The sequence below is a fragment of the Anopheles maculipalpis genome, chromosome 3RL, assembly GCF_943734695.1.
Source record: "Anopheles maculipalpis chromosome 3RL, idAnoMacuDA_375_x, whole genome shotgun sequence".
NCBI lineage: Eukaryota > Metazoa > Arthropoda > Insecta > Diptera > Culicidae > Anopheles > Anopheles maculipalpis.
Genome location: NC_064872.1, coordinates 82,943,711 through 82,958,170, shown reverse-complemented (window position 1 = coordinate 82,958,170; position 14,460 = coordinate 82,943,711). Strand labels below are relative to the sequence as shown.

The 14,460-nt window shown below is 44.8% G+C and overlaps 5 protein-coding genes across 5 annotated transcripts; 3 read left to right on the top strand and 2 right to left on the bottom strand.

The window, feature by feature from the left end:
- The first annotated feature begins 1,065 nt into the window (after positions 1–1,065).
- Positions 1,066–1,488, top strand: LOC126561069 (larval cuticle protein A2B-like). The gene has a single exon (XM_050217015.1). The coding sequence runs from the start codon at positions 1,066–1,068 to the stop codon at positions 1,486–1,488; it is 423 nt and encodes a 140-aa protein (XP_050072972.1).
- Positions 1,489–4,041: 2,553 nt separating this feature from the next.
- LOC126562867 (trichohyalin-like) lies at positions 4,042–4,887 on the top strand. The gene is made up of 2 exons (XM_050219461.1): positions 4,042–4,056; positions 4,138–4,887. The coding sequence occupies exons 1-2, from the start codon at positions 4,042–4,044 to the stop codon at positions 4,885–4,887; spliced, it is 765 nt and encodes a 254-aa protein (XP_050075418.1).
- A 1,931-nt stretch (positions 4,888–6,818) lies between these two features.
- LOC126561068 (larval cuticle protein A2B-like) lies at positions 6,819–7,382 on the top strand. Its single transcript, XM_050217014.1, has 2 exons — positions 6,819–6,824; positions 6,891–7,382. The coding sequence occupies exons 1-2, from the start codon at positions 6,819–6,821 to the stop codon at positions 7,380–7,382; spliced, it is 498 nt and encodes a 165-aa protein (XP_050072971.1).
- A 3,181-nt stretch (positions 7,383–10,563) lies between these two features.
- LOC126562932 (capping protein inhibiting regulator of actin dynamics-like) lies at positions 10,564–11,357 on the bottom strand. The gene is made up of 2 exons (XM_050219535.1): positions 11,349–11,357; positions 10,564–11,277 (listed from the first exon to the last, which is right to left on the bottom strand). Exons 1-2 carry the CDS (start codon positions 11,355–11,357, stop codon positions 10,564–10,566), a joined length of 723 nt encoding a protein of 240 aa, XP_050075492.1.
- A 608-nt stretch (positions 11,358–11,965) lies between these two features.
- Positions 11,966–13,948, bottom strand: LOC126561810 (uncharacterized). The gene has a single exon (XM_050218136.1). The coding sequence runs from the start codon at positions 13,946–13,948 to the stop codon at positions 11,966–11,968; it is 1,983 nt and encodes a 660-aa protein (XP_050074093.1).
- Positions 13,949–14,460: the final 512 nt, after the last annotated feature.

The following is a 14,460-nucleotide window of genomic DNA, read 5'->3' as shown; positions in this document are numbered from 1 at the left end:
AAAGGTGGTCCCAAGCAGTAGACTTAAATTCAATCAAAGTAATGGTTACTATTACTACTTGAATAGTGTAATGCTTATGTCGCTTTACTGCATAAAAGAGAACATAAACATAAACACATTCTAATTTTTGTAGCTAGCCGATGAGGTTTTACTTTTAAATAATAATGACAACTCTTCATCATTATCTAAAAATATACGAACGAAAAAATATCAATCAAAGATCATTCTCCTATTTATTTTACACTAGTTTTTCGTGTTCAAGAACTCCACATAACAGCTACAAATCAAATTTAAGGATGCTTGATAGAACCACTTAGCTCAATGGATGTCAAGCTGCTGTAAAATTTGGCTGTGAACGAGCTTTAATAAGATAATTTGGCAGTTTACTGCGATGATCTTGTTATGGTACAGGAGATTTTGATACCTTGACATGACGTCTCTTCTGATAACAATTTCAGACTGCTGACGAACTCTAGCTCTAGCTCCAGAACTCCAGAAGGATTCAGAACTTTCCACAACTTGTTCGCAAAACATGATTGTTTGAAGAAGCAAAACATCTGAAGCTTTATTATGTATTATTTATTGTCTACAATACCCTAATGAAATGGACTATTATCCAAGCCACCCCAGATTTTCCGAGGAGGTGATACTTATTTGGGTCGGATACTCGGTTACACTTCTTAAGAGCCTGACCCGACAGTTTCTTTAAGCATGCAGTCATCCATAAGCTACCGATTTTTTGTAGTAAACGATGCACTTACAAGTACATCCTTCCCATCCCACCACCCCAATAGACGTATGTGTGCGCACACATTTGCATATGATTTACAGCTGACCGATTCGTTAATTATAATCGAACAACGTAGCGAACGAAGCACGTAACGGAACGGACTTGAAGGCTCTTCGGCAAGCCCCTTACCGGGCGAAACATATTTATAAAACTGTACCGAAACTTACCACTTCGGTTCAGTTGATTGGTATCGCACTGTGTATCGTAGCGCGCTTGGCAGTACAGCTCCGGTTCGGTTGCAGTTCCTATTCTAGAAGATAAATAGAACCTACAATATGCCGGCCCACGTACAGGCAAGTGTCCTGCAGCGATTGATTCCGATGCTGGTGTTACTGTCGATTGCTGCAGCCGTACCCGTCGTTCGTCCCGTTTCCGACACCATCAACGACACCATCAATCAGCATCGATCGAGTGGCGGGAAAACGCCACATCACACACCCCGGTACGAGTTCGCTTACGGCGTGAAGGACCCAATTACGGGCGATCACAAAGATCAGTGGGAAAAGCGCGACGGCGACCGGGTACATGGTGTGTACATGCTGGAGGAAGCCGACGGGACACAGCGTATCGTCGAGTACGAGGCGGACAACGTACGCGGCTTCCGGGCGATCGTCACCAACGTCAAGCTGCCCAAGGGCACCCACAGCCAGCAAGATCCGATCGCACACAGCTACAGTATGCTACAGGCCTCCACTTAGGTACGGTCTTGAGAGAAGCTCCCCAGGAATGGCCTTTAAAATCGGGTCAAAATCATCCCGATCACATCATCGGATTGAATTGGCACGAAACGCAATAAGCGCAATTAGAGACAAATAAAACGACTACGAATCGATCCTATCCGATCGACGAATCAATTAACGTCCTACTGCGTAATGTGTCGTATTAAATTAGTTTGCTTTTATGGAAACACTGACGAAGGTCCGATAATTCTCCTTAAGTTATTGAGCTAAATAAGCTCACCAATAAGCCCCCGAAAATAGGCAATCCACACATCCAGCCAGCATATCATTAGCGAGATGAAGAAGTTGTTTGAACCGTTTGCCTCATTCCCCACTTTCCATTTCACATCATTGTGGGCCGCGAAATCACGTTGAACATTCAACACGGGCTCAGTACAAACCTTACCGAGACAAGATATGAAACCTTTCATGCCGTTTGGGTTCACTTAAAGCTGGCAGCGCTTTTTCGCAACCGGGTTACACCTCATTAGGGCAAGCTGGCGGGTTCGCGTTGGGAGATTTGAAGAAGTCGCCAGTTTCGTCAGGCATCGTACAACTGTTCAGGGTGTCACATATCGAATCAAACGAATGCACCGCCAAATGGTAAAGGTTCTCTAGCTCGAGGTTTGAAAATTGTACCGCGTCAATGAGCACACATTCCTGGGTGTATTCTGTTGGTGGCTTTTGTAAAGTGCGCTTTCGGGGCCACCATTAGATCGTAGGCATGAAACGTCGTGTTTACTTAATTATCCGAAGACTTCTTCCCGAGTGCTAGCAAACGAGCAAGAAAGTGTCTTTTCTCCACTGCACAGAGTCGATTCGTCGATCACAAGCTTGCAGAGGTGTAGGGATCAGTGGCTTAAAAAGGGGATTCCCTACAAATGGTAAATTCCACATATCCCTGACTCTCGTTCGTGTTTGCGTTGGATCGTATGGGCTGGTGATTTTTTCCATTGGCTAATGAAAGTAAAGCAGTGCACCAATTGGTGGTGAATAATTGTCACTCGTCTTGGCGGTGATGACTAAATAAATGTAAAATATTTCAAACACCTGATTCAGGGCTCAATTGGGTAAGTAACGGAGCTGAAGCTCGACGGTTTGGTGCATATTTGTAACTACATTGTATGCTTAAAGTGAAAACTTTTATGAAATTTAGGAATTTAAAGTCAGGACGCAAATTTCAAATTTTTACACTCTTTTATAAACTCCAAATAGCATGCTAGTTTCTTTATTGTAAAAGTGCTTTTAACAGCACTTCGGAGCGGTTCAGCGTAAGAGGCGACAGCGGCGTCGGTCTTCACGTGGCAGAACCGCGTCTCAAATCCCATAAGGACAGTTAATTAACGAAGCAAGGATGAACGGAGGATGAGCAAGTTTAGTAAGCCATTTGATGGCCACCAACTGTTGAACTTAAGTTCACCTTGAACAAATTAAAGCTTTACAAATACATCACACAATTTTTCAACAACAACATAACGATGTCAAAAACACACTATATTCATTACACAAGTAAAAACATTCTGAAAAAAGATCCCAATCGAAGCAACACCAAACAATCGTTATTCAAACATTTATCAGAATGTTAATTTTGGCTTTATATCCCTTGTTCTTTTATTTTTCTACGAAGAATCTTTCGGACCAGGATTCTAAAAGATCAACTACACGAGGCTTTGGACAGAAACTGTTCCAAAACAAGCGCTACATCACAAAACTAGTTCTCTTAAATCGACGCTTATTTTCACTTTCTAAAACAAACGAACAAACTCATAGCAAACCTATAATTAAACATTTGCACACCACCGAAGTTGTACGAAAACCAACCGATCTGCTACAAAAACGAATCGATCGTACATACCCACCAAACTTGCCGGCTCAGAGCTTAGAACCTAACCAAAAAACATAACGCGAAATCGTCGATCGCACAGTCGATTAAAAATCCTTCGGCGGGCCAAAGTCGCCCCACATTCAGTGTTGGCGCTCGATCAACCATAGCCGAGAACAAGCGTCTACAACGCCGCAAGCCTTTGTATACATCCAATTTTTCCTTCGAAGATGTCTTAGAATGTTCGTATGCGTTAAGTGGGGAGGGTAGACGTTAAAGTGCAGAAGAGCATAAACATTACCGGTACCACAACACGAAAACTTTTGCATTGGCTAAACCAAGAGGAAAGTGAGTCGATCATGAAGTGGTACATCAAGTCGTGGTACCGTATGTCGGAAGTGAATCTAGGCCGAAAATTGTTCGGCTCGAAACTTGACCGGTCGACCAACTATGCTTAACCGTCTGTCCGGCAGACGAGTGCATCGTAGCTAAATGTTAGTACTTTTTCGATCTAGTCACTATAAAAGTTTGCGCAACCCCCGGCTACTGTATCAGTTACCAGCCGTCGATCGTACCGTTTGAATCGTAGCTGTTTTGTTTTTGCTCAGTTGCCGCTAGCGAGTCGCTCCGGTGGTGGTTCTAATTGCTTTCGTAACGAGCAGTTAAGAGTTTCTTTGGGTTAGATTTGTGGAGAGAAGAGCTTGTGAACAATGTCCAGCACAAAGGTGAGCATGACGCACGATGATAGAATGCGTGGGTTTCGTTAGTGATGTGAGGTGTGCTACTTCAAAACGTGTTTTTCACAGGTTTTTCTGTTGGTTGGTGCTGTGGTGCTGTTGGGACTTAGTGGATCGGCAGCTCAGACGAGTGCTCCTACGGATGCGGCCAAGGAAACGGCCACCGAGACGATCCCTGTTAAGGAAAGCGAACTAACAACGGAGCGATTCAATGCAAGCCGCGTGCTAAGTGCAATCCGGGCGGAAATCGAACGCCGTCGTGCCGATCGCCGACAGCAAACGCTCCAGAGAAGCCAGGAGCGTCGGGAGCAGATTCTGCAGACGCTCGATAGCTTGAGCGAACGTCGCCGGGAGTATGAACTACGACGCCAAGAGGCAGTGCAGGACGCTGAAGCCGTCAAGGAAGCCCGTCGTCTGGATATGGAGGCACGCCGAGTTGGACGTCTGTCCCAGCGGGAACGTGAGCGCGTGAACCGTGCTCGACTGGAGCAGCTGTCCGAACAGACGACGCCGGAGGAGAACGAAATCGAAGACTCGATCGATGAGGTGGCGGGCAGTGAGGAGGGTACGGAAGTGGTACAGCGGGTGCGTAACCTGTTGCTAATCGAGGAAGCGGGTGGCAATTTGCGGCTGATCGATTTAGACACTGAAGAAGGTCAGCAGTTTGTGCTGAACGGGGGCGTTAAGCGTGGACAGAGTGGTGAAGTAGGTGAGGAGGCGGATCAGGTGCAGGAAGAGGCGGAAGGTGGTGAAGGTGATAAACAGCAGGTGGTGGAGATTGAAGTGACCAAGCGGAAGCTTAAGCCTGGTCAAATTTAGACAAGAGTAGATTCTATAGGAAAATGTTGAAGCTAAAGGTTTAGATAAGTAGTTCATCGTTTCATCATTCAGTACATTCATCGTTCGAAGTATTCCAAATGCCATGTTTTGTTTTTCGAAATAAAAATTTAGATATCGGAAATATTTAGTCCATTTTAATTATTGAATGACCTACACTATTATTTTTTTTTTCTAGATCATAATAAATCATGAGTTGCCAAAGGACTGGACCACAAACGATGTACCAGCCGTCCTAAGAGAATTCCTAAAGATGAATGTAATTTAAGCGATGAGGATAAAAAAGTTTTAGATCAAAGATAAGGTCGATCAACATGAAAATGCTTTATCGCCAAGTTACGGTTGAAATGGCACTTTAAAATGAATTTCAAATGAACTCTGTTCGATCAGATGGACATTATAATAAACCTTTTCACAGTTAATTGTTATCGCATCTGCTAAACAGTTGCTTTATTCATCATAATCGTTCTAAAAATAAAACTTGGTAAGTATTTTTTCCATACTTTGGACGAGCTAATGGATTTTTTTGTAGTTTCAATTATATATTTTTTTATTTTTATGATACAATTTTCTTTCTCTCGTTTATGTAATGTACTTTTGAGATTATGTTCGAGGTTATCATTTATGATTTATGCTTTGAAACTATCTCCGAACTATATGATTTGCCTTTCTAATGATCTAAACTATAATTTTGTCTTATATTCCTGTTGAGTTTTTTCCTAAAACTACAACCAAACAAAGATATGCCATGATATGATATTTAGAAGACGTTAAGCTTCATCTTTTATGGTTTTGCTCGAAAAATTCTTTGCATTTACATTAGAACATGTTTCAAACACAATACTTATTTAATGTTTCAACCGTGTGCCTAGCCTTTAACGCTTAAAAGCGACAAAGAAAACTGTCGAATTTATTGGAAACGATCATTTCTTTCCCCCCAAAACTTCTCCGAAAATATTCAGCCACAATTGAAAACCTTGCATTGTTGCTTCCTTTGAGGTGCAAATTTCGACACTGACCTACAAACTGGAGCACCCAAAACCCTTCCAGCTTACCCACGGTACCTCCCACCATCCCTTTCCAAAGCGCCAGCATTCCAGTCAACGACACCTTCGTTTGTGCTGCTTTTTTTCTTTGTATGTTTGTGTTCACTCTCACCTTCAGCGCGTGCTTGCCATGGCATCAATCATCGTGATCGTGATGGAAGGCATGATCTGCACCACGCTTTAGCCGTGTACTTTACGCCCGTTACGGTCGAGAAAACGATGTTGCTCACACCGTGTGCATTAACATTTCCCTTTTATTGGTCGCACCGGGTCCGCTACTTCCGTTTTTCACCAGACCGATGTTCGGCCACCGGACCACGACGGTTAAAAGCGATCACTTGCTTTCCGAATCGGAAGCAAAACACACATTTGGAGTACTTTAAACTGCTCCATGCGGTGTTTTAAAATGGCAAACACTTTTGACTTGTTCCTCCGACGTAAACGTGTTGTATGAAAGGGGTTTCTTCATCCACAGTGGGAACTTTTTTTCTGGTACGGTGGCATGTTGTGTGTGAGTAGCGTGAACACCTCGAAGAAATGCAAAGCTGTAGTAAAACCTTGATGCTGGATTGCCAGCCAATACGTCGAAAGTAGGGCACAGGTGAGTTGCGTGCTTTACGTGTAATGCATGTCGCTCATCACATATGCATTTCGTGGGATAAACTATAGGCTTTTGGGAACTGACGGTGTGTACTTAGAAGGTGCATTCTAAATAGAAGATGATTTTTACTACCAGATTTATCCCACCATAATGGTTTGACGGGCAGTCGTTCTGAGTATAAAAGGTAGGTTCTGAGAAGCTGTTACTATCAGTTACGATTGACGCTTCTTATCACAACACAAAGAGAAAAACCTGAAAAATACACAATGAAGGTAAAAGTGAAACATAAATGATAATTTTGAAGCAATGTTAATATCTCAATTTTTATCCTTTTTCAGCTGATTGCATTCCTTCTCGCTGTAGAATTTGTATTTTCTTCCTACGCCCAGGACGAATTAGCAGAAGAACGCAAACTAATCACATACGAGACGAAAGTCTTTCACAAAATCCCGGAGCATACAATAATCGAGGAGAAAATCGAAACATTCAAGAAGATCCCTATTGCTGAGAAGAAAGACATCATCGTTGAGGAAAAGGAAAAATCATCCATCCCCAGTTACGAGTTTGGGTACGGAGTAAAGGACCCAATCAGTGGCGACCACAAGGATCAATGGGAAAAGCGTCACGGTGATCATGTGAAGGGTGCCTATCGATTTGACGAATCGGATGGTACGCAACGTGTGGTAGAATATGAGGCAGACAGCAAGAAGGGCTTTGAAGCGACGGTGAAGAACATCGAACGTAAGGACGCTATTGTCGAGGGTGAGGTAGAAAAAAAGGAAGGTAAAGTGGGGCATAGCTACAGCTATCTTAAGAGATCGGATAACTAATCAAAGTGACGCAATACTGGTCCGGATACCGGAGGGATACAACGGTGTCAATTGCCGTTTCGTGAGTACATTAAACTTGACTACTCGAATTATTTACCCAATAATTTGTGCCCCGCTTGTGGGGCACTGATCCATTGCGCCGGTCAACAGATTGCATATAATTTCAACTTCGTTCGCTCCTTCCTCTTTTCGGTTGATTACACGCAGCAGTATCAGTAATGGATGTTTTTACTTTGAAATAGCAAAGTAAATACAGGACTGTGTGAGATCTTGGCAAAAGGCTGTTGATTGAATTCAATCATAATGGTCATTACAATTAGCTGGCCATGAAAGTGCTCTTTTATAAGCTGTTCGGTGTTGAAAGAGTAAACTTTGCTGGAGTTCTTTGTATCTGTCTCTTGAACAATCTACTTGCTTGATATATTTGAGGCATTCTGAGACAAAAACTAACCTTTACATTTATTATTCGTACTCAGCTTGTCATTTTCTTCAAATTTCTTCCAGTTCCATTATTTTACAATTCATCATTATCAACATATTTATGTCGAAATAAATTCCTTTCTTCGTTTACTATAATAAACTTTTCTTGCCTTTTGTTTCATTTTGTGTGTGCAATATTTGTGGCATACTTTATACATTAAATCTATGTATTACTGAACTGTTCACAAACACTTTCTAAACTTTTCCCAGTGACAGGTACCTTTAGATCAGTGGCAGATTTAACATAAACTGCAAAGAAATCGAGATGGAGGAATAGGTTTAAGTTGGTTAAAAAAATATGCATCCAAAGAAGAAATAAAACAACATAAAGAAGCATCCAACTATATGCAAAACGCTCCGATCGGATAAAAACTGAGTGAGTTATAGCCAATTTTCCACAGCAAACCTCTGTTTCGTGGAATAACTGGACGAATGGTGGAGGAATCGAGATTAAGTGCAGGAAATAAATATGCGCGACTCAAATAAGCATACGTTGTTCAGCAAAAAGATGCGCAGCCTCAAGACGCACCCAACGGTATGCCGTACGCCAGAATCGGACCAGAACTGAGCGGGCTATCGCTGATTTTCCACGGGAATGTTTTTCTTCAATAACTGGGCAGGAAGTGGAGGGATCGGGTTGGAGTGTTCAGCAAAAAGATGCTCGGCCTCAAGACGTATCAAACGGTAGGTCGTACGTTAGGATCGGATCAGAACTGGGCGAGTTATCGTCGATTTTCCACGGGAATGTTGTTTTTCCTCAATAACTTTTAGGAGGGAGAAGGGATCGGGTTGGGGTGTTTGGCGAAAAGCTGCGCGGCTTCAAGACGCATCCAACGGTATGCCCGACGCCATGATCGGACCAGGAACGAGCGAGTGATCGCCGATTTTCCACGGGAATGTTGTTGTTTTCTGCAATAACTCGGGAGGGGGTGGAGGGATTGGGTTGGGGTGTTCGGCGAAAAGATGCGCGGTCTCAAGACGCATCCAACAGTATGCCGGACGCCAGGATCGGACCAAGAATGAACGAGTAATCGCCGATTTTCCATGGGAATGCTGCTGGCGGAATCCCCCCCCCCCCCCTCCCTTCTAGGTTCTGGAAAATCCCCCTTATTTCCATTTTATATTAAAAACCATCTTTTGGAGGGTTTTTAAAATATATTTCAAGAAAGAAATAAAAATGACTCTGAAGAACTTAAAATTGAAAGACAAACTTAAAATGAGACGGAAAAATATTTGTCGAGACGGAAAGAAAATAATTTTCGGACCACTTTTAAAATTTCCATTTGCTACCTCTTCGCCTGGTATGCTCTCCTGTTACTCCTGGTCAGATTTTGCCGCATCGAAATCTACAAAAATCTGGCATAAAAATCCGCCCAGGAGCGACTGGAAATAACAGGAGAACATGCATTCGAGAAGGTAGCTCGGGCCGGCCAAAAAATTGCAAATTCAAACTTAAAATTCAAAATCGGTTTTAAAATCTCTTGGCAAAATTTAGAGTTGACTTCCGGACTTAAAATTTCCAACTCATTTTTTTATTTCCAGTCGCTCCTGGGCAGATTTTTATGCCAAATTTTTGTGGATTCCGATGCGGCAAGAAAGATTTTCCAGAACCTGGTAGGGAGCCGGGGGGGATTCCGCCAGCAGCATTCCCGTGGAAAATCGGCGATTACTCGTTCATTCTTAGTCCGATCCTGGCGTCCGGCATACTGTTGAATGCGTCTTGAGACCGCGCATCTTTTTGCCCAACACCCCAACCCGATCGCTCCACCCCCCGCCTAGTTAATGAGGAAAAACAACATTCCCGTGGAAAATCGGCGATTACTCGTTCATTCTTAGTCCGATCCTGGCGTCCGGCATACTGTTGAATGCGTCTTGAGACCGCGCATCTTTTTGCCCAACACCCCAACCCGATCGCTCCACCACCCGCCTAGTTAATGAGGAAAAACAACATTCCCGTGGAAAATCTGCTATAGCTTGCCCAGTTTTGATCCGATTCTGGCGTCCGGCATACTGTTGGATGCGTCTTGAAGCCGCGCAGCTTTTTGCCAAACACCCCAACCCAATCCCTCCACTCCCCTCTTAGTTATGGAGGAAAAACATCATTCCCATAGATCGGCAATAACTCGGCCATTCCTGGTCCGATTCTGGCGTACGGCATACCGATTCTGGCTGCGCTGCGCATCTTTTTGCTGAACATCCCAACCCGATCCCGCCAGCCCCCGGCCAGTTATTAATAAAAAGAAAAACATTCCCGTGGAAAATCAGCGATAAATCGTCAGCGTTTTGGTCTGATTCTAGCGTCCGGCATACCGTTGGATGCGTTTTGAGGCCTTACATTCGTTCGTGGAACACCCCAACCCGATCCTTCCACCCTCATTCAGTTATTGCGAAGAATAACAGCATTCACTTTGGAAAATCAGCGATAATATGCTCAGTTCGATCCTGGCGTCGGGCATACCGTTGGATTCGTCTAGAGGCTGCGCATATTTTTGTGTCACTTACTTTCACTTCTTCTTCTTTTCTTTTTTCCTCCTTTTCCTTCCCAAATATTCCACCAAAAAAGGTGTCTCTAACGGTGTTTTTTCTGCCAGCTGATGAATATTCGATGTTTTTGGGGTTTCATAATACAGAACACTACAATTTAAGCTTTTATTTTGAGCAATATGATTTATTCAATAATCCACCCGTAATTATCATCCTCTTAATCCACCTTCTTCAGCTTACTGTAGCTCTGAGCAACCAACCCATCGGAATGTCCCCAACGCACATTACCCCGATGACGATCATCGATTCGATCGATTTCCTTCACAATCGCCTCAAATCCGCTCTTATCGTCGGCCTCATACTCAACCACTCGCTTCGTACCGTCAGGCTGATCGAGCGTGTACTTTCCCTTCACATGATCTCCGACACGCTTTTCCCACTGTTCCTTATTATCGCCAGTTTCCGGATCATGCACACCATACGCGAACTCGTACAGTGGGAAATCGTTGTAGTACCGATCCTTCTTTTCGCCCTGCTGCTGCTGATCCTGCCTTTTTAAACCCCACTGTTGCTGCTGGCGGAAATTTTGCTGACGACGACGTACTTCACGTGCTGGCAGTCGTCCTTGAGCACGTCCGATAGCTTCACGACTGCGTTCCTCACGATTTTCCAGACCAGTGCCTTCTTGCTGATTCTCGATGAATTCACGCTTGCGTTCGTTACGACGCTCTTCAGCCGCCTGCTCTATGGCTTCCTGTTCTTCCTGCTGCTTTCCATCGGAGGCAATGCCGAAGACTTCCTCGATGGTGTTCGTTATCTGCTCCCAGTCCATCTTGGTTTTGCGCTCTTGCAGGGGAGTTCCCGGCTTTTGTTGCAAGCCCTGAGGATCCGCAGCTCCCAGCACAAGGAGTGTAGAGAGAATTACCATAATCTGTCAAAAAAGCAGTCGTTACCCAGTTAAAATATGATATTTGACTTTATTCTATAAAAGTTGTACAATACCTTGGCCATAATGGTAGGGTGTTTAATTTAATACAGATGAAACAGGTTGCACATGCGGTAGCTGAATGGTACAGTTTTGGTTGCATTCTTGAGCTTTTATACTGATTATGAAACGCATTAGAAGTATGGCGTGACTCAGTGGAGCTTCCCCGTCAAGTCAACAGGCCGGTGTCAGCTGACCTTTGGCGGTGCACAGCGCAAACATGCAAACACCGGCTGAAGACGAAGCTCTCGCCCAACCATAACATGTAGTTCAAGATTGAGGTAGCTAAAGAACAACACTTAAACGGTTGCTTCTAGTGGTGAAATAGTCAAACGATTTCTCGGTCAAAGTCGTCGAACGAGCGCAAAACTTAGCTACAAAAAAAATTTTTTAACCAGTTTTAAACCCCAAAAGTATAATAAAATTGATACAGATGTCATCAACAACGCATGCGCTAGCCAATGATTTAAATTCACAAACAATTGTCTTTAACAGGTCAACAACAACTTCTACTATTTATTTACTCTCTAAGCGCTATTCTTAAACACAGAGGTAACAAAAATCGGTGCGGTTAGGATTCCAGCGTACGTGTCAGCCTGCTGAAGTGATCCTGATCCGCCTGAAGGCCAATCATTTAGCTGATTTTCTGGAACTTTACGTAGCTCTGTCCACCGTTGGCAGATTTTTCTCCATCCTTGGGCCCGGCACGAGCTCTTCCACCGAGTACAAAACCAAACACCGGATTGTCTACGTAAGCCATTGGCCCTATTTCCCGCACCGGTTGTTGCTGCCTGTACTCTAACCCACCCCGCAATCCATCGGCCGGCACCGGGGTACGCTCCGATTTTACCTTTTCCAGGAACTTTTGCGATTTATACACACCTTGGAACGATTTGGACCCACCGTATCCAATCTTGACCACCTTCTCCTTTCGCCCAGGCTTCAAAGAACCCTTGTTGATGAGCATCTTCAGCTGATCGAGCTGTTGCTTCTGTGCTGCAGTAGGACCCGGTAAACTGCCAACCGGCGATGCTTTTGCTATCTTTTTCCCATTCTCCGCCCTTATGTCGAATGACTTGGTTGGATCTTCAACGGATGGAGCCTCTTTGGGAGTTTCTTCGGCGGCTTTTTCGAGTTTTTTAAACTCATCCAGATCTTGTACGGTGATCTCTTTCTTTAGATAGTCTTTGAACAGCCGATTGAACTCGGAAATCGTAAGTCCACCCTGACGTCCGGCGAGAATCCGTGTCATTTCGATAATGTCCATATTAGCATCGATATCTGCTGGACCCGTGGCGACAGTTTCTTCACTACCCTCGTCAACCTCGTCTGTTTCACCTTCCGGTGCTTCCTCCACGTTTTCTTCGATCGGACGAATAGAGTCCTCAAAGTCCTTAAATTCAGCACTTAAGTAATCACCGTAGCTGTTGCGCAGTTTGCTAGAGGACACACGAACCTGCGAACTCCAACCAGGAGACTCTGTGGTTGGGTTACTTTCAACTGAGTTCTTCGTGGAGGTCGAAACCGGAGTCATCGGTGTGGTTGTATCCGAATCACTTACAAAGTAACCAACGGTCGTAAAACTTGCACCAGCTCTTAAACTTTCCTGCAGGAATTCAACCCCACCCTCCTCTGCCTGTGGTCTTTTACGAGTTCCTGCACTTTGTCGTGCGCTTGGTTGTGAGGTTCTCACACGCGAAGATTCAACCGTCCCTTGACGTTCACGATTTTCACTGATTTGATTCTGATCTCCTCCCTCGGGCCCATTCTCAGCATTGGTTTGCACTTCCAGCTTTTTCTTAGGGTTCTCGTACTTAAGCAATAGATAGATCTCCTCGTTCTCCTCGACAGCAGACTTCGGGATCGATTTTAACAATTTGCCAGCAGGTTTCACCGTTGTTGCGGCCGTTGTTGTGGTGGTCGTCGGTTCGGTAGAAAACAGCACTGGGCCACGTTCACGCAGCTGTGGCGTATTGTAAAAGTCCTGCGCACTGATCGATTTCACAATCGCCGCTCGTTCCGTGGTGGCTTCATCCGGTGGGTAGTATTCCACCGATTGGTACGACAAGACACGGTTCTGACCGCGTCCCCGGCTGCCCTGGAAAATGGTCGCCTGCAGCGGTACCTCCTCCAGCCCCGGGGACACGGCATTAAAGTCTATGCTCTTGATCGGTTTCACACTCGGGGACACTTCACCGCCGCTCGTCACTTGCTTTGCACTCGGCACCGTCGGTTTGGGCACCGTCAGTGTGGTGGAGATACGTTCCCCCTCACCCACCGCACCGCCCTCTCGTTCTGCGTTCACTGCACCAAAGAACTGTTCGTTGCGTTGCTGACCATTTTCTTTACTCGCACTTCCGGGGGCAATCGTGGGCGCTAGTGGCACCGAGCGCGACGTGCCCTCGTCCACGTTCACATGCCGCTGGTGGACGGCGTACGAACCGTGCTTGATATTGATCTCATACTCGTCTTTCTTCAGTGCACTCCCGGTGGAAACCAGCAGTGTGGCGAAGCACAGTATGACCACCACCAGCTGGAACCAGATACAGAAAAGGGATTTCTTAAGATCACTGACGACGTCGCGCTCGCGCAAACCACTGAAACTCACCTTAAACATTGCGAGCGAGTCTCTTTGGGAAGAGGCACCACCGTGTAACGCGGAGGCTCTTTTGACGACTCTGTTCAAACAGAAACAGAACGCTACGTGCCCTCTTCTAAAGCTACGACTACTACCGCGTTAATGGCTATCAGTGGACTGACCACTTTCTTTACTTTCGCTTACAGTATTTATAAGCTTGGCTGTTTACCGAGTTTAAGGCACCGATCCCTTTAGGCTGGCCGATTATGTGCGTGTGCATTATGTGCATCCAAGAAATGGCGGGGGTTTGTTGTGTGTTTGATCAGCTCGGTAGTCACTAGTGGAAGCGTAATCAAATTGTAGTGCAAGCAGGAAATTCGCAAACCACCCTGCTTAAGCAGTCAATTGCACTTTCTGTTTAAACGCCCTGCTTCGAGATGTTCCGTACTATGTGGGTGTGTGTGTGTGTGTGTGGGTGGGGAGGTTCACATCAAACAAACATATGTAGCGATTCTTCTAGCCCTCAGTCGCGTCGATAAATGTAACCGGAC